At 49.9% G+C, this 22,531-nt stretch overlaps 1 protein-coding gene across 3 annotated transcripts in view; it reads right to left on the bottom strand.

Annotated features, from left to right (window-relative positions):
• The window catches only part of FSIP2 (fibrous sheath interacting protein 2), a 38,743-nt gene extending 19,218 nt beyond the window's left edge, over positions 1-19,525 (bottom strand). For 2 of the 3 annotated variants that reach the window (XM_028707389.2, XM_028707387.2), the window contains exons 1-14: positions 19,440-19,525; positions 18,413-18,552; positions 17,743-17,887; positions 17,469-17,579; positions 16,036-16,180; positions 15,082-15,186; positions 14,789-14,934; positions 14,168-14,225; positions 11,922-12,557; positions 10,917-11,038; positions 10,207-10,330; positions 8,490-8,571; positions 7,809-7,845; positions 598-7,414 (exon numbers count right to left, since the gene is read on the bottom strand). In XM_028707389.2, the coding sequence (XP_028563222.2) occupies positions 598-7,414; positions 7,809-7,845; positions 8,490-8,571; positions 10,207-10,330; positions 10,917-11,038; positions 11,922-12,557; positions 14,168-14,225; positions 14,789-14,934; positions 15,082-15,186; positions 16,036-16,180; positions 17,469-17,579; positions 17,743-17,887; positions 18,413-18,549 (8,665 nt within the window). In that variant the 5' untranslated portion in view covers positions 18,550-18,552; positions 19,440-19,525. The remainder of the gene's footprint in view (positions 1-597; positions 7,415-7,808; positions 7,846-8,489; positions 8,572-10,206; positions 10,331-10,916; positions 11,039-11,921; positions 12,558-14,167; positions 14,226-14,788; positions 14,935-15,081; positions 15,187-16,035; positions 16,181-17,468; positions 17,580-17,742; positions 17,888-18,412; positions 18,553-19,439) is intronic. The other variant, XM_028707388.2, reaches the window with a different exon arrangement.
• Between the last annotated feature and the right edge of the window lie 3,006 nt (positions 19,526-22,531).

The following is a 22,531-nucleotide window of genomic DNA, read 5'->3' as shown; positions in this document are numbered from 1 at the left end:
ATGGAAAAACCCCAGAACCTGCGATCTCTTGAAGCTGCAGCAGAAGAGCCTCTCACTCAGCTCGCCCTGTGCCTTCTCCAGGGTGCAAACAGGCAACTCAAGATCCCGGGTCTTCATTAGAACCTCGCTGACGATGCTCTCTGCCACTTGCAGCAATTTGAGGGTTTCGTTGATGTTCGTGTCAGTGAGCAGCTGCTGCTCAAATATCTCTTTCAAGATGCCCCCAACAATAATAAATTATGTATTTAATTATTTTTTTTAATTCTGCACCCTGTATAAAACAGGCAAATCAGCCCAATTTACATCTCAATAAGTAATGTTAAGCTTTTTACTAACTTTAAACAGTATTTCCAGCCTGCAAGGGATCCTTTCGCTGGGATTTCCACCTGGCAGGGGGTTGGGATAGAGGACCCTTGAGGGTCCCTTCCAACTCTACAATTGTATGATTATATGCTGCAGAAATGTGAAGAACTGGATTTAAGACAAGAAACCGAAAGGAACCCAAACGAACCGTTGTCTCCATCCCTGTTTTCGGCTGCCACAGAGCATAAGTCAGCTCCTTGAAAGGGGCCGCCACAACGTAGCCCCGAGACTTACCTTTTGGCCGGAAGGCGATCAGCTCCTTGATGACGCTCAGGACAATATGGTTGGCCAGCGTCTGGATCTCGCAGAGGTCTGGGACGTGGAAGCAGGCGAGGAGTTCCAGGTCTTTATGCCTGTCCGGACTCTTGCTTTTGAAGATGTACTGATTGCTCTCCCACTTGGAAAGCAAATTGCTCCCTTCCTGCATGAAGAAGCAGCTTTCCTCCGTCGTTGCCCTTTCGCTGGAATCACTTTGCCTCTTATCCCACCGGCTGAGCAAGCCGTGCGGCCCGGGCTTGGAGCCCTCCCTCAGCGGGAAAAGGTGCGTGTTCTTCTCGTAGCACAAGGACTCACTCTCCACGCCAAACTCACAGAGAAGGGTGTTGACAATTTCCTCGGCGGCGTGGCCCAGCTTCAGAGGGCAGATGGCGGAACAGCAGCCGCTCTCTGGTGCAGGGCCTCTGGCAAAAGGCTCATGCTGGTGCATGGTGCCAACCTTGCTCCGGTGCCCTGTTTTAGTGTGTCTTGGGACAGCCTCACAGTCCCCCGTTTTCTTAAACAGCTTTTCCAAAATGGTCCCCTCAGCAATGGAGCTTTGCCTGGGGAGCCAGTCGTCCTCCGGGAAATCTAGCCGGAATCTGTTGGAGACCCTGTCCTGCCTCCGTCTTCCAGAAGGCCGCACCCTGGGAGCCGACAAACAACCGGGCAAGCACTGGTGCCTCTCTGGCCCCACACGAGCATCCCACTCCGAGTACCTGAAGACGGAAGGGAATTTGGAGGGTGTCTCCTCCTGCACCTCGGCCTCTTCTTCTGAATAGATCACCATCCCTGGGACGTTGATTGGGGGGAAGCTATCCCTCATGTCTACCCTCCTGATTTTCTTGGACGTAGTTTTCACACTGCCTGGCGAAGCGGCGAGATCCTGAAAGAGGGTTTTGTCCTTGGCAAAGGCTCGCCCCGACATCTCCAGCTGCAGGTTTTCCACCATCAGCTCGGACGTGATCTCGGTCAGGCTCTCGTTGCAGCGGTCCAGCATGACGCTGATGGTCTCGCTCAGGACAAGGCTCTCCGAGGAGCTGCAGAACAGGGTGGCTTCCTTCTGAGTGAGCTCCCGGTCCAGGGTGTGCTTGATAATTTCCAGGACGCTGCTGACGGCATTGTTGGCATAAACGTTCAATTCAGCATGGAGCATTTGCACCTGCCGGATGGCTGTCTCAATGCACTCCTTGGTGACGGCACTGCCCAGCCTGGAGAAGTCCAGGAAGTTATGGGTCGAGCCCAAAGTTGGCAGCCCTCCTTTCTCTTTCTCCCCCTGCAACTTATTCCGAAAGCCGTCCATTGTGGTTTCCGCCACATTCCCGACCTGGGCCGAGAGAGAATCCAAAGAGCGGGTCAACTGTGCAAACGAGAGGCTCTCCAGCGGGAATTTCACAATTTCCAAAAAGTTGCACCGGAAGTCCCGCCTGAAATGCCGGGCCACAAAGGTCTCCAGCATGAGGACGGTGCACTCCACGGTCTCCTTGGCTATCTTGTCGATTGTATCCATGGCCCCCTTCAGTGAAACATTATAGAAAGGAAAGTCGGGTTGGGTGAACCGGTTCTTTCGGCCTTTGGGTGGGATTTTCCTCCCCGGGAACCCGTCTGACGTAGCAGGAATGCTGCTCATCAGACACTTATGCACATTCTCAAACACACTGGCCACAATGTCCCTGGCAACTGAGCCGATCTCAGCCTGGGAATCACTGTGGAAAAGCCCCGGTGCCTCCGATCTCTTGAAACTGCAGCAGAAGAGCCTCTCGTTCAGCTCTCCCTGCATCTTCTTCAGGATGCAAACAGATGACTCAAGATCTCGGGTCCTCATTAGAACCTCGCTGACGATGCTCTCTGCCACTTGCAGCATTTTGAGGGTTTCGTTGATGTTTGCGTCGGTCAGCGGCTGCTGCTCAAATATGTCTTTCAAGATGCCTTCCTTGGGGAGCACTTGCTTGAGGTAAGTCAGAAAGTCCTCGTAGAAAAGGCACTTGGGTTTACCCCGGATGTCCTTTGTGGTTGACTCAATCTGGAGATACATCTGCCCGTTGTCCATCCTGAAAGACTTTGCGGTGGTGTGTTGGTGCACGTGAGAATGTGGGCCGTCAATGTGCAGGTCTTGCACAATGGAATGCACCAGATCACTCGCAAGGGAGATCTGCTCCGACGATAAGGTGTTGACCCGTAGTATTGTCCGATGGTAATCTTCGGTTTTGAAATCATCAATGATGGTTCCCAGGACTTTGCCAACGACATCCTTTGCATACACTGTCAAGTCTGACTTGCACAAGCTCGCTCTCATGAGGGAGGTTTCAGAGTCATCGGAGAAGGCTTGGGGCCTCCCTGCCATGCCGTCACCACCATGCATTTCATACTGGAAGCCGGAGTGCCTCCTCCGCTTCTGCTGCATAGACTGTGGGAGGACCTCTTCCAAATTGGATGCGGCAAAGCAGGCGATTTTGTTTAGCACATTCTGGACCAGTTCTTCCCCAATGGTCTGTGGTGTAGGGTGGAGTTGGGAAAGGGCCAGAGTCATCTTCTGGATCTCTGATTTCCCTGTAGGGGAAGATGCCTCCACAGATGGGTCTTTTTTCCTGCCTGAATTGTCCCCATCCCTTGAGCCAAACAGCATTTCCATGACAATGGAGTAGATCTTCGTGAACACGCTGTCCACAATTTCGCCAGCTACACTCCCGGCATTTGCCTGGGAGATGACATCTATCACCCCATTACAGGCAGAAGACTTTGATTCGGAACCAAAGCATAAGGAGTCTGTGCGAAAAGACGGTAGGTGGCCCAGCTCGCTCACAACCTTTTGGGTCACCTGGTTGAGGACATCTTCGACTCCTGTCACCAGTGGGAAACCTCCTTTCTGCCCGGATGGCTGCTGCCTAAAAATCCTTTTCAGAACCCTTTTCTGAACCTCGTTTTCCGTCAGAGCTATTTGGACAGACAAAATCTTGAGCAGGTCATTCATGAGCTCATTGGCAGAGGCGTTTTCTTCATACGGGATGATGTTCTGGCAAGAAAGCATCTCCCGTTCCAGGTCCGCCTGGATGACTTTCAGGATGGTACTGGTCAGTTTCTCAGCACAGAGTCTCAAGTTGGACAGGGACTCTTGGACGACAACTTTGGCTTTTTTGCGGTGGCTGCCCGCCTTGCCCTCTCCGGCTCTTGGCTGGCCATCTGTGGCCAACTCAGATTCCAGTTTCTCCTCGGCAAACAGCTCCAGCCTGTGGGAAATGTTGTCGACTAAGTATTTTGCCATCCTTTCTGGGGAACAGTCCTTCAACTCCGATAGCTGCTTGGTTCCAAACTCTGCTGCCTTTCTGCCTTTTGTCAGGCCTGGAACTTTGTGGTGATCTGCTTTGTGATCCAGGAAATGGCTCCTGAGTCCACCCTTGGCCTCTCGCCCAGCCAGCTGAGTGAGAGGCTCAACAGTCCTCTGAATAAGGTCAAAGAGGAGGCACTGGAGTCGGCCAGAAAGGGCTCCCCTCGTATTCAGAACAGTTGCAAGGCCAGAGCTTAGATCTTCAAGCACAATGTCCACCACGTCATTGGAAACCAGCGAGACGTCGGGTTTCCCCACCAAAGGAGCAGAGGGGACTTTCTTGGCGCTGAGCGTTCCTGCCTTAGAAGTCCCAGGTGTGTGAAGTTTCTCGGTGGCCAAGGGAGAAGGTGAAGCGCTTCCCACATCCAACATGACAGTCTGGTAGATTTCATTTAAAAACATCTCAACTGTGTTCTGGATTTGGGCCTGGATATCTCTTTTGTAGTCAGGGTTCTTCCTGAAAAGCTTCTCCAAAATGCTGTCTTGCCGGGGTAAGGAGCACTGCACTTCCGAAGGGACAAAGACCATCAAAACCAGGCTGACGATCTGGCTGGCGGCGATGCTTTCGGAGAATATAACGGGAGGCATGGAAATCTTCTCCACTTCCCTGTCCAGCCCATGCTTCAGGCTCTTTAGCACCATCTTGGCCACTTCCTGGGCATATGGTTTTAAGTTCGCGTGAGACGACCGCAGCGCCTTTTCCTTCCCACCTAAAACAGAACTGTTCAAAATGCCTTCTAAGCAGCTGGGCAAACCCCCACACTGATTCGCCAGCATCCGCCTGAGTTCCTGCTGGATGGCAGAGGAGAAGTCTGAACTGATGCACGTTTTGAGGTTTTTCATGTCTGAGCAAAGCTGGGATTCCACTTTGCAGGTGACAAAGGTTTCCAGCTTCGAGATAAATGTTTGCACCAGGTCATTAGCCAGGTCTGATTTGGGTGGAAGGTGATGCTCGGGCTGGCTAGCCCTGGCTGAATCTTCTGCAGTGCTTGTGGGGCTGGTCTGTGTTTGCTCCTGGGCAGGTCTTGACTGACAAGCTGTCTCTGGTTCTCTGAAATGCACCGTCGGTGGACTTTTGCTGGCGTCTCCAGGTACATTAAGAGGGAAGATGTCGGTGATAATCAGACTTGAGTGCCTGCTTCGGATGCCCTCCGCCTCAGTTTGAGTGGCGTGCGAGATCTTCTCGAACGCCGTCTTCACCAGATCGCAGGCAAAAGTGCTGACGTCTGCGTCTGGGATCACGGCCTGAGCCCTGAGCTCGGCAGTGTGCCCTTTGGAGGCTGGCTGCTCTTCAGTCGGGCACCGACTGATGTCCATGTGGGCAAGAGACGGAGGAGGAGGGCCAGGGGGCCAAACTGGTTGTTCAGCCCAAATATGCTGGAACATTTCGTTCAAGAGATTCCACACGGTCCGGATTATCGGAGATTGCTCTTCCTCCTTGAAGTCCTCTTCCATTTTCTGCAAGGCCTGCTCCAAGGACCACTCACCAGCTGTGGCCCATTGTCCTTTCTGCTGACCTCCGAGAGACGAGAAAATGGCATCTTGGACGAAATGCTCCATGTCCTTTTCTGCGCCTTTTGCATCGGTCCTGCCCTCTTTTTCCGCTTCAGCCGATTTGGGGCTGGGTCTGTTCCACTGCCGGGATTCCAGCCCAAAGCTTTCATATCTTACTTTATCCGGGGCCTCTTCTGTCAGCAGCACTTGCCGCTCCTTGTTGACCGATGACAAAGTTCCGTCGGGTTCCCTTTTCTCTTTTTCCTCCGCTTCCATCTCAGAATAAATGACCATGCCGGGGACATTAACGGGAGAGAACGGCTTCCTTGGCGATTTCTCACCTGACACATGTGTGGCTCCCGTCACCGCCGCGGCCTTGGGATCAGGAGAAGCTCCGCGGCTGGGAAGCTCCCCCTGCACTCTCAGGCAAGGTCTCGGTTTTGCCGCTGGATAAATACCCTGGAGTTTTTCTGTACTCAAGCTGTTGAACACGTCATTGATGAGCTGAAGCACAATCGAGCTCTCCCTGGTAGGCAGCGTCCCTTCCGGGCACATTTGCCTCTGGATGAAGTTTAAGATGCTGGCAATCATCTCTTCCACATACTGGAGGAGGTTTGTCTCTGAGGAAGCAACCGTTTTGGAAACTATCTTGCGGATTGTGTCCTTCACTAGGGCGTTGGCTGCCTCGGACTCTACCGTGTGCGGTGGGACTGATGCACAAAGCTGATTCAGAGGCATCCCGATGGCTTTAATCTTGGCACACAGCTCAAACTGGGACACTTTTGTTTGGCTCGAGGTGGCAAACACTTTCAGCTTCTCAATGATAATCTGGACAATCTCCTCCGCAATCTCATACGTCGACTCGAGGGACAGGGGCATCCGAGACCGCCAGAAGGACGGGTCAGGTGCAGAATGCTTCCCGGATGCCATGACGCACATGACTTTGCACTCGGCCATGAAGCCGTCTTTGGAGATGGTCTCGAAATACTTCTTCTGAGTGATGGAGTGCAGCTTGCTGAGCAGGCTTTCCACAATGTCAGCAGCCACGAAGCTGGCGATCCTGGAGACTGACCCGGCCACTGGCTGGCCTGAGGGCGGGCTGCCTAAAAGGCTTTCGGAGATGGATTCCAGGAGGTCCTCCACGGAAATGCTGACGGAGCAGCCCTGGTCCACCAGTATCATTTTGAAAACGTCGTCAAGGATTATGGCCGTGATTTTGGTGAGGGGAAGTTTCAGCTCGGCAAAAATGCTCTTGAGGTCCTTCAAGCAGATGCCCTCTCTCTGGTCTATAGGGCCATGGGGAGGAGGCTTTTGTTCTCCTTCCACAAAGGAAAGCCCTTCTGTGTCCGTGGTGGTGGTGCCAGTCGTGGTAGTTGTTGTCGTATCTTTGCCAAAGAGACCCCTCGACATCATGCACTTGCGCTTGCCGTGATACAAAGCGCCCGGCTTCTCAGGGCTGTCGACGGGACCTTTCTGCATCTGGGTGATCTGGCTGTCCGATTTGGAGCTGCGCATGCTCGCGGTGGTGGACAGCAGCCCACAGTGCTTGGTCGGGGACAGAAATATGGCCGTCTTCCCTCTCTTCAGCTTCCCTTTGATGAGGTCAGTGTCCAGCGAGACCTGGGTGCTCTTGGTAAAAGAGGTGTAGGAGGACTTGGAGGAGAGCAGGGAAGCAGGCTTCCCGCTGATGGTCCGCAGGTCGCTCGAGGTGGCGGGCTTGATGCTGGTGTCCGTGAAGCTGACCTTCCTGGCAGACATGGTGGGGAGGGTCCTGTAGGTTTCGTAGAGGTCTTCGTTGCAGCTGCTGCAGCTGCTGGAGTTGTCCGAGGACAGCACAGACTCTTCGGAGATGGTGTACACTCTGGTCCTGACCCGCTCTTCGAACTTGGTGAGGGCCGGGTAGAGGATGCTGGTGACGGCCGACACGACCCAGGTCATTATATTCTGGATGATGCTGTTAAGCTCCGGAGCAGAGATCTATTATGGAAAGGGAGAGGGAGAGGGAGAAAAGGGGTTATTGATTTCACATGCACTGGCTCAGGTATGACGTTTAGGGAGGGTCCCTGAACAGAGCACCCAACATTTTGATTTTCATCCAAAAGTAGTCAGGCAGGTGGGAGGCTCTGAATTCGATTGGGTGGCAAAACTGGGGGGGGGGCATAACCCCTCCCCGTGCAATGTTTTCCCAATCAAAACCCAAGGAGTTTGTACCCAAATTTCCCATGCACATTCCTGAGTTTGATGAGTGTTTCAGCTATGCTTAGATATGCAACTGGACACCATTTCAAATCAAGATGGCGGACTGAACCTTTTAAAGCTGCTCAGCACATCCGCTATGAAATGTATCAGCACAATTCATAGAGCAACCTACCTTTCCTCTTAGGCTTTCCCGGATTCCTGACTGGTCTCTGAAAGAAAAGGGGGGATAGGGGAGTAAAGAAAAGAAAAAAGAAGAGGAAGTGAAAATGTTGGAGTGAAGTTGTATTTACATGTGCCTAAGATTGGGCCACTTCTTTCAGGGGTGATCTGGCCAACTTGCGCACCAGTGAGTATCACGGCAACAGCTTCCTGGCTCAAGCAATTGAGACAACTCTGTTGTGGCCAGTTCTGGTATAGAAGGGGAAGGGAACTCTTGGGGGTTTTTTTCCAGAGCAGGATCAATCACATCCATCAACCAGAGCCCCTAAGCCATAGCTCTGGCAAGTAAACAAGGCAACAACAAAGCTTTCAAGTTTTCATGTGGCAGATTAGCATAGGGAAAGCAGAGGATGGGGGTGGGAATAACCAAGCAGAGGCTAGGCACATCTCGCCTTTTCTTCAACAGGGTCCCTACTTCTCACTAGCAGTTCGAACAACAGCACTTTATTGAAAGATGGTCTGCATTTCTAATTAAAATCTAATTGCTGTATTTCACTTGGCTGGCAGGGCTGATGTGAGCTGCAGCTGAGGGACATCTGGGAAGCAGTTAAGTTGGCTACCCATTCTCTAGAGTAGAGGAGAACTGTGCAAATTCCTTATCATGCTTCATTCCAATTCTCTCTGGGGCACTTACGAAGTAGAAAGCAGTTGGTGGATATAAGCCGAGTAAGAGGACTCAGAATCCTCATTTTCCTGAGATGTTGAGGCCATACGCTCTGCAAGAGGAGATAGACCTTGGGATTAATAATCCTGTCAGGGCTGCAACTACAATCCAAGCTAATGTTGGTGGGGAAACAGTGAGGGAGGGGGCACATGAGGCAATGCCTCTCCCCCTTTAGCCCACTGTATGCGCCCTGCCCAAGGCTTTATGCATGAACTGAAATAAACTTGAGGCCTAGCCTCTCTAATTTCAAAAATCAAGCCTGGGCAGGGCATATCCAATCTGCTTCCAGCCCACAAACTTGCAGGTATAATTTGAACAGAGGAGGCCTCCAAAGTGTTTAGCTCTGTGAGTTGCATTGCCAAATCCATGATGGGAAAGCTACATTCAGTGGAGACCTCCATTTCTCAGCTCAGACCTGGGTCAAGACATGGGCTGGCCACACCCTCCGCCAGGGCTTGACTTGTGAAATTAAAGATCCTGGGACTCAAATCTGCCAGTAACCCATGTTCTCTCCCACTTCTTCTTCCCCACCTCCAATCCCATGGGAAGCTAGTGGTAATACGATGGTTACAAGGGAAGTCACCAGAGCATGTGGAGTACAGTGGTCAAGTCACCTCTGTCCAAAAGAGGCTGGCCCTAGCGAACCAGCTGGAGCATGAAAAAGGCGCTCTGAGTGACTGAGGCCACCTGAGCCCCCGTGGACAGGCCTGAAATGCATTTCCCACTTCACAAGAATTCAAGCAGACCCTTTTTCCATTTAAAAGAAGGTTGGGGAGCAGAGAACAGGCTCAAATCAGTGGGTGTTTATATATACACACACACATTCTAGAATCATAGAATTGTAGAGTTGGTAAAGGTAAAGGGGACCCCTGACCATTAGGTCCAGTCGTGGCCGACTCTGGGGTTGCGGTGCTCATCTCGCTCTATAGGCCGAGGGAGCTGGCATACAGCTTCCGGGTCATGTGGCCAGCATGACTAAGCCACTTCTGGTGAACCAGAGCAGCGCACAGAAATGCCGTTTACCTTCCCGCCGGAGTGGTACCTATTTATCTACTTGCACTTTGACGTGCTTTCGAACTGCTAGGTTGGCAGGATCAGGGACCGAGCAATGGGAGCCCACCCTGTCGCGGGGATTCGAACCGATGACCTCCTGATCGGCAAGTCCTAGGCTCTGTGGTTTAACCCACAGCGCCACCTGCGTCCCCCACTGTAGAGTTGGAAGGGACCCCAAATGTCATAAAGTCTAACCCCCACCAAGGATCATCTGGTAGTTCAATCTCAGTTAAAATATCCATGACAGATGGCCATCCAATCTCTGCTTAAAAACCTCCAAGGAAGGGGAGTCCGCAACCACTGGCAGAGGAAGGGGGATGCGGTCCGCCCCGGGTGTCATCCCTGAGGGGGAGTGACATTGTCGCCCCGCCCCCTGGGACACTGACCCCACCCCTGTGGGTAGCTAGCCCCGCCCCCGGGTGCACAGCATGTGCGCCACTCCGGGTGCTGGAGCAACTAGCTCCACCTCTGTCCACAACCTCCCAAGGGAGACAGTTCCACTGTCAAACAGCATATGTCAAACACACACACACACACACACACACACACACACACACAGCAAACACCACACCATAAAGTATGAGATGCTTAGGATACTAAATGGCCACTTCCGGAAGCCTGGAAGGCAACCAACCTGCCTCTCTCGCCATGTGGGGCCTGTGTTCAGTATGCTCTGTACCTATTTTGCTCTTCTCCACTCTCCTCTTCTTGCTTGAGCTCCTCTCCTTGGGCGCACTTTCCTTCTCACTCTGGGCAAACTAAAGCAGACATTTAAAAGCAGAAGTATTTGTTAGCATCCGTTGAGAGTCTCCTGCGGCTTTGCCAGATGAATTTTAAGCCACCCCAAAGTTTGAGGAATCCCTTTATATCTTACTCTTTTCCTCCAGGGAGCCCAACGTGGTGTACATGGTCCCCCTCCTCTAAATTTTTATCCATACAACAACCCTATAAGGTAGACTAGGCTGGGAGGCAGCGACTGGATCCCAAGGTAACAGCACCCTGTGGGCTTTGTGGCTGGCTGAGGGATTTGAACCCTGGTCTCTCCCAAGTCCTAGTCCAGCACTCAAATCACTGTGCCTCACTGGCTCTGAAAAATAAGCTGTGGGCCCTTTAAGGACTGTAGACGGCCTTCCAGGTGGGGCAGAGCCACTGGAAAGAAAGGTCTTGAACCTTCAGATGTCTTTGGTCCTTGGCTGAGACAACATCTCCCATAGGTCAGCCAGCAGATGATCTGTTCCACTCTCCCCCACACAAGCCCTAGCAACTCCCAACCCATTTTGAGCCTGATGCTACTTCCTCTGGGCAGCTTTGAACTTTTTGCCATTGAGCATTTCAACCATGTACCATTAAGGTTGCTCGCTTCTTCTGCTTCCCTTTGCTAGAGCCCTCGTTAACAGTATGATGGGGGGTGGCTGAAGAGATGTTGGCTTTGTTGGAAGGCTTTGAGGATGATCGATTAGACACTCCTAGAACAAAAGAGGGAGGCATAACTGGCATTTGAGGCACAGAGATCTGGAAAACCTTGACCTTGGCTCCTTGCCCACCCAGGCGCTCCACTGGCACCCTGCTACTGACGCTGCAATTCTAGGGTTGCCTACCAAGATCAATTATCTCCCCGTGCCCAAGATCCATCTTTCATATTCACTGTAAAGACCTGCTCAGCAATGGTCCTCATCAATGTTAATTAAAAGATTCCTGTTTGCAGAACTTAATGGTTTTGTTGCTTTCTGTTCAGCACAGCTGGAAGATCAGTAGTGAATTTAGCCTGTGAGTTATCCCTTATCAGCCCCTTCAGCATCCCGCTCTTCTCCTTCTGACCTCTCCTTGGTGTCCCACCAACAATCCCTGGGGTCTGAGCTTTCCTCCCCTGGGGCTTCCCTGGCTTGTGTCTCCCACTACTCCTCTTTGTCTAGCCAGTCCCTGACAGTTGCAGTGATTTAAAAGCAGAGAGTGCTGTTGTTGCACTCAGGTATTGCTCGAGGGCTTCCCACTTTAACATCCAGCTGACCACTGTGAGAGCAGGATGGTGGGCTAGATGGGACATTGGCCTGATCAGCAGGTTCTCCTTACGTTCTGCATGTGCATAAGGTGTGTGCCTCACATAAAGCTGTGTGGCAGCAGTGGGCTAACTCTGTCCCCTGTTTCTGCTCCAGTGCCAGTCTGTGGGTAAGAGCTTGGCAGTCTAGAACAGGGAGACTTCCACACTCAGGGAAACCCCCTGGGTGTTTAAAAACCTGGAAAACAGAAACTTTTGCAAGCACACAGAATCTGATCTGCAACTTTCCTCCCTGCCCTGTATATTTCAGGTCAAGCTTTGATCCTGCCACTCCTCCAAGCCATTAAACTTACCGTCGACAGGGACCTTGCCGCTGCCGCCGCTGCCTCCGTGCTTGCTGCTGCTGCCACCACTGGAATCGTAGCCACCGGTCACTTTCCCACTATGCCTGTACAACCGGCCTGAGCCAAAGCCAGACTTGTTGCTGCAACATCCGCCGGAACCACAGCAGGACCCCTTGCTTCCGCAACCGGCCGATCCGCAGCAGGACCCCTTGCTTCCACAACCGCCTGATCCGCAACAGGACCCCTTGCTTCCGCAACCGCCTGATCCGCAACAGGACCCCTTGCTTCCACAGCCGCCTGAACCGCAACAGGGCCCCTTGCTTCCGCAACCGCCTGATCCGCAACAGGACCCCTTGCTTCCGCAACCGCCTGATCCGCAACAGGACCCCTTGCTTCCGCAACCGGCCGATCCGCAACAGGACCCCTTGCTTCCGCAACCGGCCGATCCACAGCCTGACACGGCACCCTCATTGCTGATGACTCCGCCAGAGACAGAGGGTGTGATTTTCTCATTCATGCTTTCTGCAACACTGGAGGCAATCTCTGTCGGCGGGTTGGTGTTACTGGTCAGCGACGCGAGGTCTTTGGCGGAGCTGAAGGAAACTTTGCTGCTGCCGCCGCCTGGACCAGTGATGGCCTCGCCCACTGCACAGGATAAAAGGTGACATCTAAGATGGGTGAGTTTTAATGTTGGAAGCTACCCGGGACAGTAGGGTGAAGGGCAGGCAATAAATAAATGACAGCTCGAGATTTTGGTGACTTGTTTTTAAGTACTGAACCTGAAAATGTAAACAAACTGCACAAGCCAAGCCTTTGGTGTCATCGGCCTTGTCCTGTGGAACCCTCTGCCACTAGAGATCCAGCAGGCAGCTTCTGTTCCAACCTTTTAAATGCCTGATGACAACTTTTCCATTTCACCAGGCCAATTAAGCATACATCTCCCACAATGGTCTACTGGTGTTTGTTTTTAATTATTTTGCTTTTCACGTGTTTTTAATTTCTTATGATTTTACTGTATGGTTTCATATTATTTTCTGCTAGGGGGAGTGGGAACTTTGGAAGGAATTTAAAAGGGCATATTATAAAGTTCTAACAGCCTATATTTCCACGCTTTGCTTTGCTGCATATTCAGTGATTTTAAATCTTGGCTGGGGTTCTCTCACCGAAGTACTTGCCCCAAACCTGGAACTTGGCATCCAGGGAATTCTGTTTTTATACCTAATTTTTCTTTCCCAATGAATATTTCCCCCCAACTCATAAAATCTCCACAATGACCCTGTGATGGAGGCTAGGCTGAGAGGGGCAGTGACTGGCCCCCAATATCACCCTAGGGAGTTTCGTGGCTGAGTGGGGATTTGAACCATGGTCACACCCAGGTCTTAGTTCTGTAGGATAATCAGCTTCATATAACCAACATGCTTATGTCTAATTAATGCATGAAGGGGTTAATGTCATACAGTAAGCTGTCCTGTCAGGTTATAGATCACTCCCCATCACATTGGGAGGAAGGTAATCGAGCCTATTGTTGTACTCCAGTCAACCAGAGAAGCTCAGCACGTGAAGCGGTTTTGATCTGGTTGCTCCTGCTAAACACACGGCTCTAACAAGCCTTTCTTGTGTTCGTACACCAATAATTTAGGAACTTTCACCACTGTGTAACTAAGCCAAGTTTTATTGCCTCTGGTTTTTGACTGCTGTGTGAAAAAGCACATGAATCCGACATCTGGAATTTGTAAGTAAACAATTTTTAACCAACTGAATGTGTGGTCTTTTACTATGCTGGGGGAAGAGAGGACTATTTTGGAACTCAGAAGGCCATATTTTAAAGGTATAACAGCTTGTATCTCCATGTTTTAGCTTGCAGCGTGCTTTGTGATTTTAAATTTCTGCTGGGCTTCTCTCACCAAAGAGTACTCACCCCAAACTTGGATCTTAGCACCCAGGAATTCTCCTTTTATATAGCTATATTTTGCTTGCCAGACAACGTCCAGTAACCTAAGCCATCACACCACACTGGCTTTTGCCCAATGGGCACCAGGCGAGGCTTTGGGGGTACATCTGTACTCAGAGATGCTGCGCTGGCAACCCCTGAATCAATCAGTTCAAGAATATCCCAGTTCTTTAAGCCCTTGTCCCTGCCCCCCGAAATAAAACCAAGTTCTCCCAGTGTTTCAGCAAAAGACACTGAAAACCCCACAGTCCATACCCTGAACCCTCATCCACCTTGCGGAATGAGACCAGGGAGAGCCTCTCACCTGGCTCCAATTCAAGAATCTCCTTCTGTAGGTCTCTCTCGCTAACAGCACCTTCATGCTGCAAAGAAAAAGCAGTACAAAAGGCAGGCATTTTAGCAGACTCATTTGGGTTGGAACTAGGCTGCAACAGGCCGAAATGGGAACGCAGAAAGAGCCATGCTGGATGAGTCTCAAGAACCCTCCAGCCCAGCACATTTTTTCCCTGGGAGGGGCCCTGCTGAATGGCCTGATGGAACAATTCCTGCATTGCATGCAAAAGGGGACCAGTACAACCCCCAATAGCATCCAGGTAGCACTGGGAAGGAGAGCATATTTTCCCCACTATTTATTTAGCAAGATTTATACACCACATATTAATATATATAAGCAGTTTGTAGTTCCCCAGAGACTGGTAATTCGAATTTATTCTGGAGGCAGAACAAAACCTCCATGTCATTATTTTGTCCAATCCTCTTTCATAAGCCCTCCAAACTAGTGACCATCACTGCATGCACTGTAAATGTTTGTTGACTGTTTCCAACATATAGGGCCCTCATACAGCCAGGCCAGCTGCCCTCTTCCTGGGTCGGCGGCCTTCAGAGCACAACTCGGCCGCTGGATTCTGACCCCAGGTCAACTCACCTCCAGGGATGCGGCAGACTTGCTTGCGGCTTCCTCTGCATTGGGCAGGGCTAAGAGGCTTGTCATGGACTGCTTAGTCCCATTCTTCCCTTTGGCAGTGGACAATTGGCTCCCCAGCCTGGTCGCACTGCTGCTTCCTCCCGGAACTGGGATAGGTCAGAGAAGGAGAAGAGGCGGGAGTGAACGGCTTTGCAAGATGGGCAGCGGGCAGGGGGCTTTGGACAAGGTTGAAGCACACCCTTGACTCCGCTCCCAGTTTCTTTTCCCGCACCCCCCAAAAAAGCAGAATGTACCTTTTCGAAGCTCTGGTCCTTTCTTCTCCAGGAGGCTGGTGGACTTCCTCTCAATTGTTGAGGTCTTACTGGTCTCCTCAGTGCTTGTCTTGGGCAAGGAGGAGTCTTTAATCATAACCATAATCATAATCATAGTCAGCCTCTAAAATAGCTGAGATGTCTACGGCGGAGCAGAAAAGCCCCTGCATTTAGCCTCTGCATTTGACATGCAGGAAATGTATTTAATTTTAGTCATGGACAGTGCTTTTTTTCTTTAAAAATGTTTAGGTGTACTCTCATTTTCCTACTCATATTGAAATACTGCCCCTCAATGAGGACAAACAGATTCACAAAATGTTTAGGGGTATGCGTACCCCTGCATCGTTCCCCCCCCCCAAAAAAGCACTGGGTTTCATATTTCAATGGAACTCTCTCAGCAGTTTATCAATCCAAACAAAGGCACACAGTTTAAATTCTACATGTTGTTAATTTCTCTTGTTGAAAATCTCACAGTTTCACCTTTTTTGCAAACTGCTTTGAGGGAGTTGTTGCTGTTTTTTTACAATCAAGTGGTGTATAAATTTTATGAAATAAATAATAAGACAAGGAAAGAAAAACAAAAAGGATACTTATATGGTGTATCATCTAAAACAGGCTGAAACCAGCAAGAGGGAACAGTTGCAAAAGTTCTTAAAAGCAGCGCAACAAATCTACTTAAAGACAACAGTGGTGGATTCTTTGCAGCTAGGAAAGGGAGGAAGGAAACAAACCGGAACGGATAAAGAGAGGACATAGCTTAACCTACGCATAAGCCTTGAGTGAGAAAATCAGGATCGGGGCTCAAAAAATGGTTTGTCCAGGGGAGCCTTAGGGAGACTTGAAAGCATTCCAGGAGAAAGAGGAAGTAGGAGAGAGAGAGAGAGCGAGCGAGCGCAGCAAGAGGTCATTCCATGAAAGCCGTTCCTGGCCATGTACCTTGTTTTTTAGCTGGGGGTCCCCGATCTCCGACGTCCATCGTGTGGACCATCTTGTCAGGAGGGAGCAAGAAGCCTTCTCTCTGGAAGCGTTCCTGCAGCTTCCTCAAGTGGTGAGCCATCTTCTTCTCAAGCATGTTCTGTTTCTGCAGGGTGCAAAAAGGGCAGAGCCTCGCCACTGTTTCGGGATTCATTCCAGGGTCCTTTGCAACCTCTCATCATGCTGGATCCAAGGGGAGACACTGGGGCCTCCCCCCCCCCCCAAGCTGGCAAAGGCACTGCCCCTTTCATTTTGCACCACAGACACTCAGAAGCAGCATGAGAGAATTCTTAGTTTGCATGCCTCACCTCTTTTCAGGTTGGGGGTGGGGGGCCCACTAAGCATGCCTAGCTGGAACACACCCCAACAGCGAGTACAGGGTGCAATTCATAGACCAAGTTATTTGGCAACTGCCCAATGATGATCAGCTGGATAGCTCAGTTGGTTAGAGTATGGTGCCAGTAACTCCAAGGTTGCAGGTTCAATCCCCTGCTGCATATTCCTGCATTGCAGGGGTTTGGACTAGAGACGATCCAACAATTCTATGATTTGCCAGATTTTCCCCCTATGAACTGGGCATTGGCACCTTCTGTCTGTTTTCTGTGATGAATTGCTAATTTCTCCACTCTAAACAGAGCAATTTTGCTATACCAAAGGGGAGCAAGTGAAAGGAAGCCAGTAATTAAATCATTCCCTACATAATGAACAGGAACTGACTGATTGAAGGACGCTTAAGGGACAACTCTGTACTCCATGCTTGGTAGGAAGTACAAGAATAAACTTTTTTTTCTGACGAAAGAAGAATGGATACCAAAACTTATGGACTATGCAGAAATGGCAAAACTTACTGGAAGAATAATAAATCAGGATAACAAACTTTTCATGAAGGAATGGAAATTGAATATTTACAAATTGCAAACAGATAAAACATTGGCAGGACTATTGTAATAACCTGCAGTTTTTAAGATATAAATATATGAAACTAGATGAATAAAATAATGATTTAATATAACTTACAATATGCAGGGAATGATGATATAAAATTTAACGAATCGCAGAAAAAGGAGGAAGGAAGTTGATATTTGAAATGTCTGAATTATTATTAAATTGCTACTGAAATGTATATAAATGAAAATCATATTGGTTTTGGAAAAAAGGAATAAACTTTTAACTAACATTGCAGGGGGGCCTTTGCTAAATAAAGGTTGCTGTTGAGTAAACATTAGGGAAGGGTCTTGGCTAGGAGGATGGGAACTTCTGGATAATATAGAACTACGTAGATGGAATGCTGGGCAGAACCTCCTTCCAGCTGATTGTGGCACCCTACCATGACCACTCAGATGCTAGCCAAGACCCACACAGCTTCCAGCCGCCTTCCCTTCTCTTCCACTTACCCTTTTCAGCTTGTCTTCCTTGCTCTTCCTCCTCTGCTCTTCGATCCTTGCTTCCCGTTTAACGTCATCACCGATTTTCATCAGGAGCAGCATTTCCTTCTTCCTCCATTCCTGGGAAACAAAGACTCATCAGCCATTGGTCACCTGTTTCTGTGCTGTGGCTGTTTTCAGCTGGGTGTAAAACAGCAAAGGGGACCCAACTCCAAGCAGCCCCAGTGGCCAGGGCGAATGAGGATGGGCGCCACCTCCTTTTCCAGCTTCCCTTTGTGGTTACCTCTTCCATTTTCTTCCGTAGGAGGAGCTGCTTGCGTTTTTCCAAGCCTTGCTTCTTTTTGTCGTCCTGAGCCAAAGCGAGTTGTCGGTTCTCTTCTGCCAGCTGCTCCAGTTTTTCCAGCTCCTGGTTAATCAACTCTAAATATCTTTTTGAAGAAAAAAGGCAAAGGATCGATTAGAATGGCTTGGCTGGACCTCACCCCATTTCCTCTTCTTTGCTCAAGTTTCTCGGATAACCTGGGGACTTCAGGTGAGCCCTGGAGGTCTGGCAACTTGATGTAAAGCTGAAAGCTCATTCCCCCCTCCCCGCATGCCCTCTGGTGGCCCCAAACCAATTTGTGGAAGGGTAAGAGATTGATTGGTTGTAGGCTTGAGCCCCACTTTGAGCTAAAGATTCCTGAATCACAGGAGGTTGGTCTAGATGACCAACCCTTCCAACTCTTACGACCTGCTGTTCATTGTTTCGGCCCGTTTCTCCTGCTTTTAATTCCTGTTTTTTCTTGCTGTTTATGCAGAAGAGGATCGCAAGAGAGGCTTCAAAGGAGCACCAGACCCAAGCGGGGCAGGCTGGCTTTGCGGTGCCACTCTGCAAACCGCACAAAGGTCTGCTTTGGACCTCATGTGCAAAAATGCCCTCTAGACTCCTCCCCCTACCCATCTCCTTCGGGCACCTGTTCCTCATCACGGTCTCCTGCTCCTGTATTGTGGGCCTCTCCTCTTTCAGCATCCAGTCCCGATATTTCGACGTGTCAGCGGCCTCTGGAAGATGCTGAGTGTCTTGGAGCTTGGTGATCTGCTTCTCAAGCATTTTCTGGAATTCAGAGGATTAGAGGGATGTGGGCATCAGGGCTTTTGCTTGGGACATTGCTGCCAGCAAGTTGTCACTTGGGGTCGGGTGAGCAGAGGAACACGTCAGACCAATTTAGTGGGGTAGGAGAGCTTAAAAGAATGCCAATATTTTTCACATCTGGCAACCAATAGGCCCCTTGGGTTTCCGATAGTAGTACATGGGGTAAGGTAAAGGTAAAGGGACCCCTGACCATTAGGTCCAGTCGTGGCCGACTCTGGGGTTGCGGCGCTCATCTCACATTATTGGCCAAGAGAGCCGGCGTACAGCTTCCGGGTCATGTGGCCAGCATGACTAAGCCGTTTCTGGCGAACCAGAGCAGAGCACGGAAACGCCGTTTACCTTCCCGCCAGAGCGGTACCTATTTATCTACTTGCACTCTGACATGCTTTCAAACTGCTAGGCTGGCAGGAGCAGGGACCGAACAATGGGAGCTCACCCCGTCACGGGGATTCGAACCACCGAACTTCTGATTGGAAAGCCCTAGGCTCTGCGATTTAGCCCACAGCGCCACCCGCGTCCCTTTAGTACATGGGGTAGATGGATCTAAAAAGCCTGGGACACAAATTTTCACGGCCATCCAGCAGCTACAGTGGCTCATTTACCAGAGGCAATGTATTTGGTGCTAACTCTGGAAGCGTATACTCAATTCTGACCAAAGCAAGCACAGTATACATCAGGAGCCCAAGATGGTGCACGTGGTTCTCCCATCCACATTTTATCCTCACAACAACCCTGTGAGGTAGGTTAGGCAGGAAGTCATGCCTCTTATCAAGTTTGCAATATGCTCTTTGTTTGTAGCAGCTGAGCAGAGGCCAAAGGAGATCTCAAAAAATGGTCCCAAGACTTGCCTGTTCTCTGATGTAGTGTTTCTCAAACTCCAGCTTGAGGGAGGTCAGGTACTGCCTGTATTCGTTGAATTCCTTCAGGGTACACACCACCTAGGAGGCAAAAAGGAGGCAGGCATCCATGGGAAAAGGTTCTTTTTAATAATAAATATTTATTTGGTTTTTCAGATTAAAGTTTTACAATCACATATCCAACATACAACATAAAAACAAGATTCCAAGGAATCTCTTGGACCTCCTTCCCTTTGTGGGTCCTTTTGTTAGTCATTTCCTCCTGCATCTTTTATGATAATCCAAATCTTTTACATCTCCATTGTGTCCAAAATTCACCATTAAACTATGTTATTCCAATCCTACTAAGTTAGCTGTTTAAGATGGTTTTTAAGATAAATTATAAATTTCCCCTATTCCTTATTAAATTTTTGGTCTTCCTGATTTCTGACTCTTCTGGTCATTTTAGCCGTTTCTGCATAATCCATCAACTCAATCTGCTATTCTTCTCTGGTGGGGACATTATCTTCTTTCCATCTCTCAGCCACCATGGGAAAAGGTTCAAGAGCCCTCTGTGCATTTCCATGCTCCCCGCCAACAGTGCCGACATCCTAAGTCCCTGTCTGAAATCTGTTTACTCAGAAGCTACAGTTCTTCCCCTAAGATTCTAGTCTTCATGGCTCTGGAGAGAAGACAGATATAAATATAAACACAGGAAGCTGCCTATCAACCCACCTAGCTCACAGTGGCTGGCAGCAGCTCTGTGGGGTTACAAGCAGAGAGTCTCTCACAGCCCTACCTGGATATGCTACAGCCCTGCTCCTTTAAGACGTTTATTTTTCCTACAGGATTTGAAGCTTTTTAATATGACTTCTAGGCTGTTTTGAGGTGACATCAATGGTGTTGTTTGCTGATAGCCTTGTAAAAAAATGTTTCTGGCATGATGTTTTTTTTTATGGCTGTCATTTTGCAGTCCTGATTGTCTCGCTAGAAAAGCACAGGGATGTAGGGGCATCAACGCCTGAAGCAGCTCAACTTGCCTTGTTCTTGTCGGTGATGTGGCCTGCCTTTTTGAGCCTCCGCAGGTTGTCTTTCCGCTTGTAGTAGGCACGCAGGTGTGGGTCGTGGAGGCTCTTATAGCTGGGTGCCATGAGTTTGCAGTATGGGTCGTTCAGGTCAAAAGTGGCAGATGGCTGGTAAAGCTGGGGATTGTTTTTGTTTTTATTATTATTATTATTATTATTATTATTATTATTATTATTATTCCTATACCACCCTTCATCCGAAGATCTCAGGTTCACGGCATAAAAACACAAGATAAAAACACACAAAATGCACAATAAAAACAAGAACAAAGCAAAACAATAGCCCCTCCTGTGCAGAGACACAGCAATACATCAAAAAGGGTCAGGGAATGAGGCAGGACATTCCATTCAAGTATCAGGAAGATCTTTCTGACAGCAAGGTCTGCTCGACAGTGGAATGGACTCCCTTGGGAGGTTGTGGACTCTCCTCCCTTGGAAGCTTTTAAGCAGAGGTGGCCATCTGTCAGGGATGCTTTAGTGGAGATTCCTGCATTGCAGGGGGTTGGACTAGATGACCCTTGGGGTCCCTTCCGACGCTACAATTCTATGATTCTAACAAAGGATCTCTCAGACTCCAAGGTAGCCTTCTTCCCCAAGCTGTTGGGTCTCCAGATGCTTGTGGACTACAACTCCCACCAGCCGCAGCTGGCATGGATGTCAGGAGTTGTATTCCAAGAGGGCGACTGATTGGGGAACCTTACTTTGAAGCGGGGGGGGGGGGTCAACACAGTTCCAGGTGCATTGCTGGTTCCACAGAACTAACTGCAATCCCTATTTGGAATGCTTTATTGTCTAGGACTGGAGCGTGGCCTTTTCAGCAGTGGCTCCCCTTTTGCGGAACACTTTCCCCAGGGAACTTCACCTGAAGCCACCATTAAATATATTTAGGTACTGGGCCATTCCCCGCCCCCTCAGTCAGGCTTTGGGATTTAAATTATCTGTGGTCTCGTCGGGTTGTGTGTGAGTGGGTGGGATGTTTTAGTCCCGCCTTTTAAAAATGTGGCTGTGTGTGTGCGCGCAGATGTTCTCTGTTCACCTTTTCACCCAGATTGGTCCTGTAGAACATAGTGTTTGAGCCTGGCAGGAAAGGGATTTTGGTAAAGAGTGGCATGTCCAGGATCTGGTTGGGTCCTACGGCTGGCATCTGCTTCCCAGGCCCCATCTGGAAGAGTCAAAACATCCACGTGTCAGCAGGGAGAGGAGACCAGTTGCTGCAGTTGCCCATTCACTTCAGGGTTTCTTTAGAAAGGTCTCTTGAGGATGCAACAAAAAACCCACGCCTCGCCAGCGTGTGTGTGGTACTGCCAATTGCTTCACACAACTGCAGCTCCAGAAGCACACCACAAAGTTCCGGTAACTTATTTTCAAGCACATGTTTTCAAGCTACATAGCTCCTCTGCTGCTTGCCCAGTGTATTGGGCATGGGATATAGGCCAAACAGCTTTGTGCTCAGAGTGTCAGTGGCCTAGGCTGACCGGCCCTTAGCCTGGCATCCTTCAGACCTTTTGGACTCTGATTCCCATCAGCCCCAGGCATCAGGTTGGGGGATTCTGGGTGGGTTGGTGGGACACAGACCAAACCTCCCCCAGAAGCAGATTGATCTTAGGTCCCAGAATGTGGACAGGTGGACCACTAACTGTCCATTGCCTAGCCTAGGAACACGAGTCAGAGATTTCCCCTCCCCAGCTTGCATTTCTCTCTGGTTCCTCCTCCCTGACCCCAGCTCCAAAAGAAGATGGTCTCAGCACTCACGTCTACAACGTCTTCGTCCGGTTCCATAGCTTCGAGCGCCGTCCTGGCGCTCTCGGTCAGGTAATGTCCCATAGCTGCCTTCAGCAGCCCTCGGTTGGGGTACGTCATCTTGAGGTTCAGTCAGGCTTGTTGCCCTCAGAGGACATGGCCTCCAACTGCCACCTCCACATAGCCCTTCTAGAACTCTCCAAGACATTGTTAGCAACAGGGAAATTCCACCAGCAGTTCTTTGTGGAGCTCTCAAGATCTCTGATGTTCTGTTCCGAG

Source organism: Podarcis muralis, chromosome 15 (assembly GCF_964188315.1).
Source record: "Podarcis muralis chromosome 15, rPodMur119.hap1.1, whole genome shotgun sequence".
NCBI classification, from domain to species: domain Eukaryota; kingdom Metazoa; phylum Chordata; class Lepidosauria; order Squamata; family Lacertidae; genus Podarcis; species Podarcis muralis.
The sequence above is the reverse complement of the archived record's forward strand: the minus strand, read 5'-3'. Positions and strand labels throughout refer to the sequence as shown.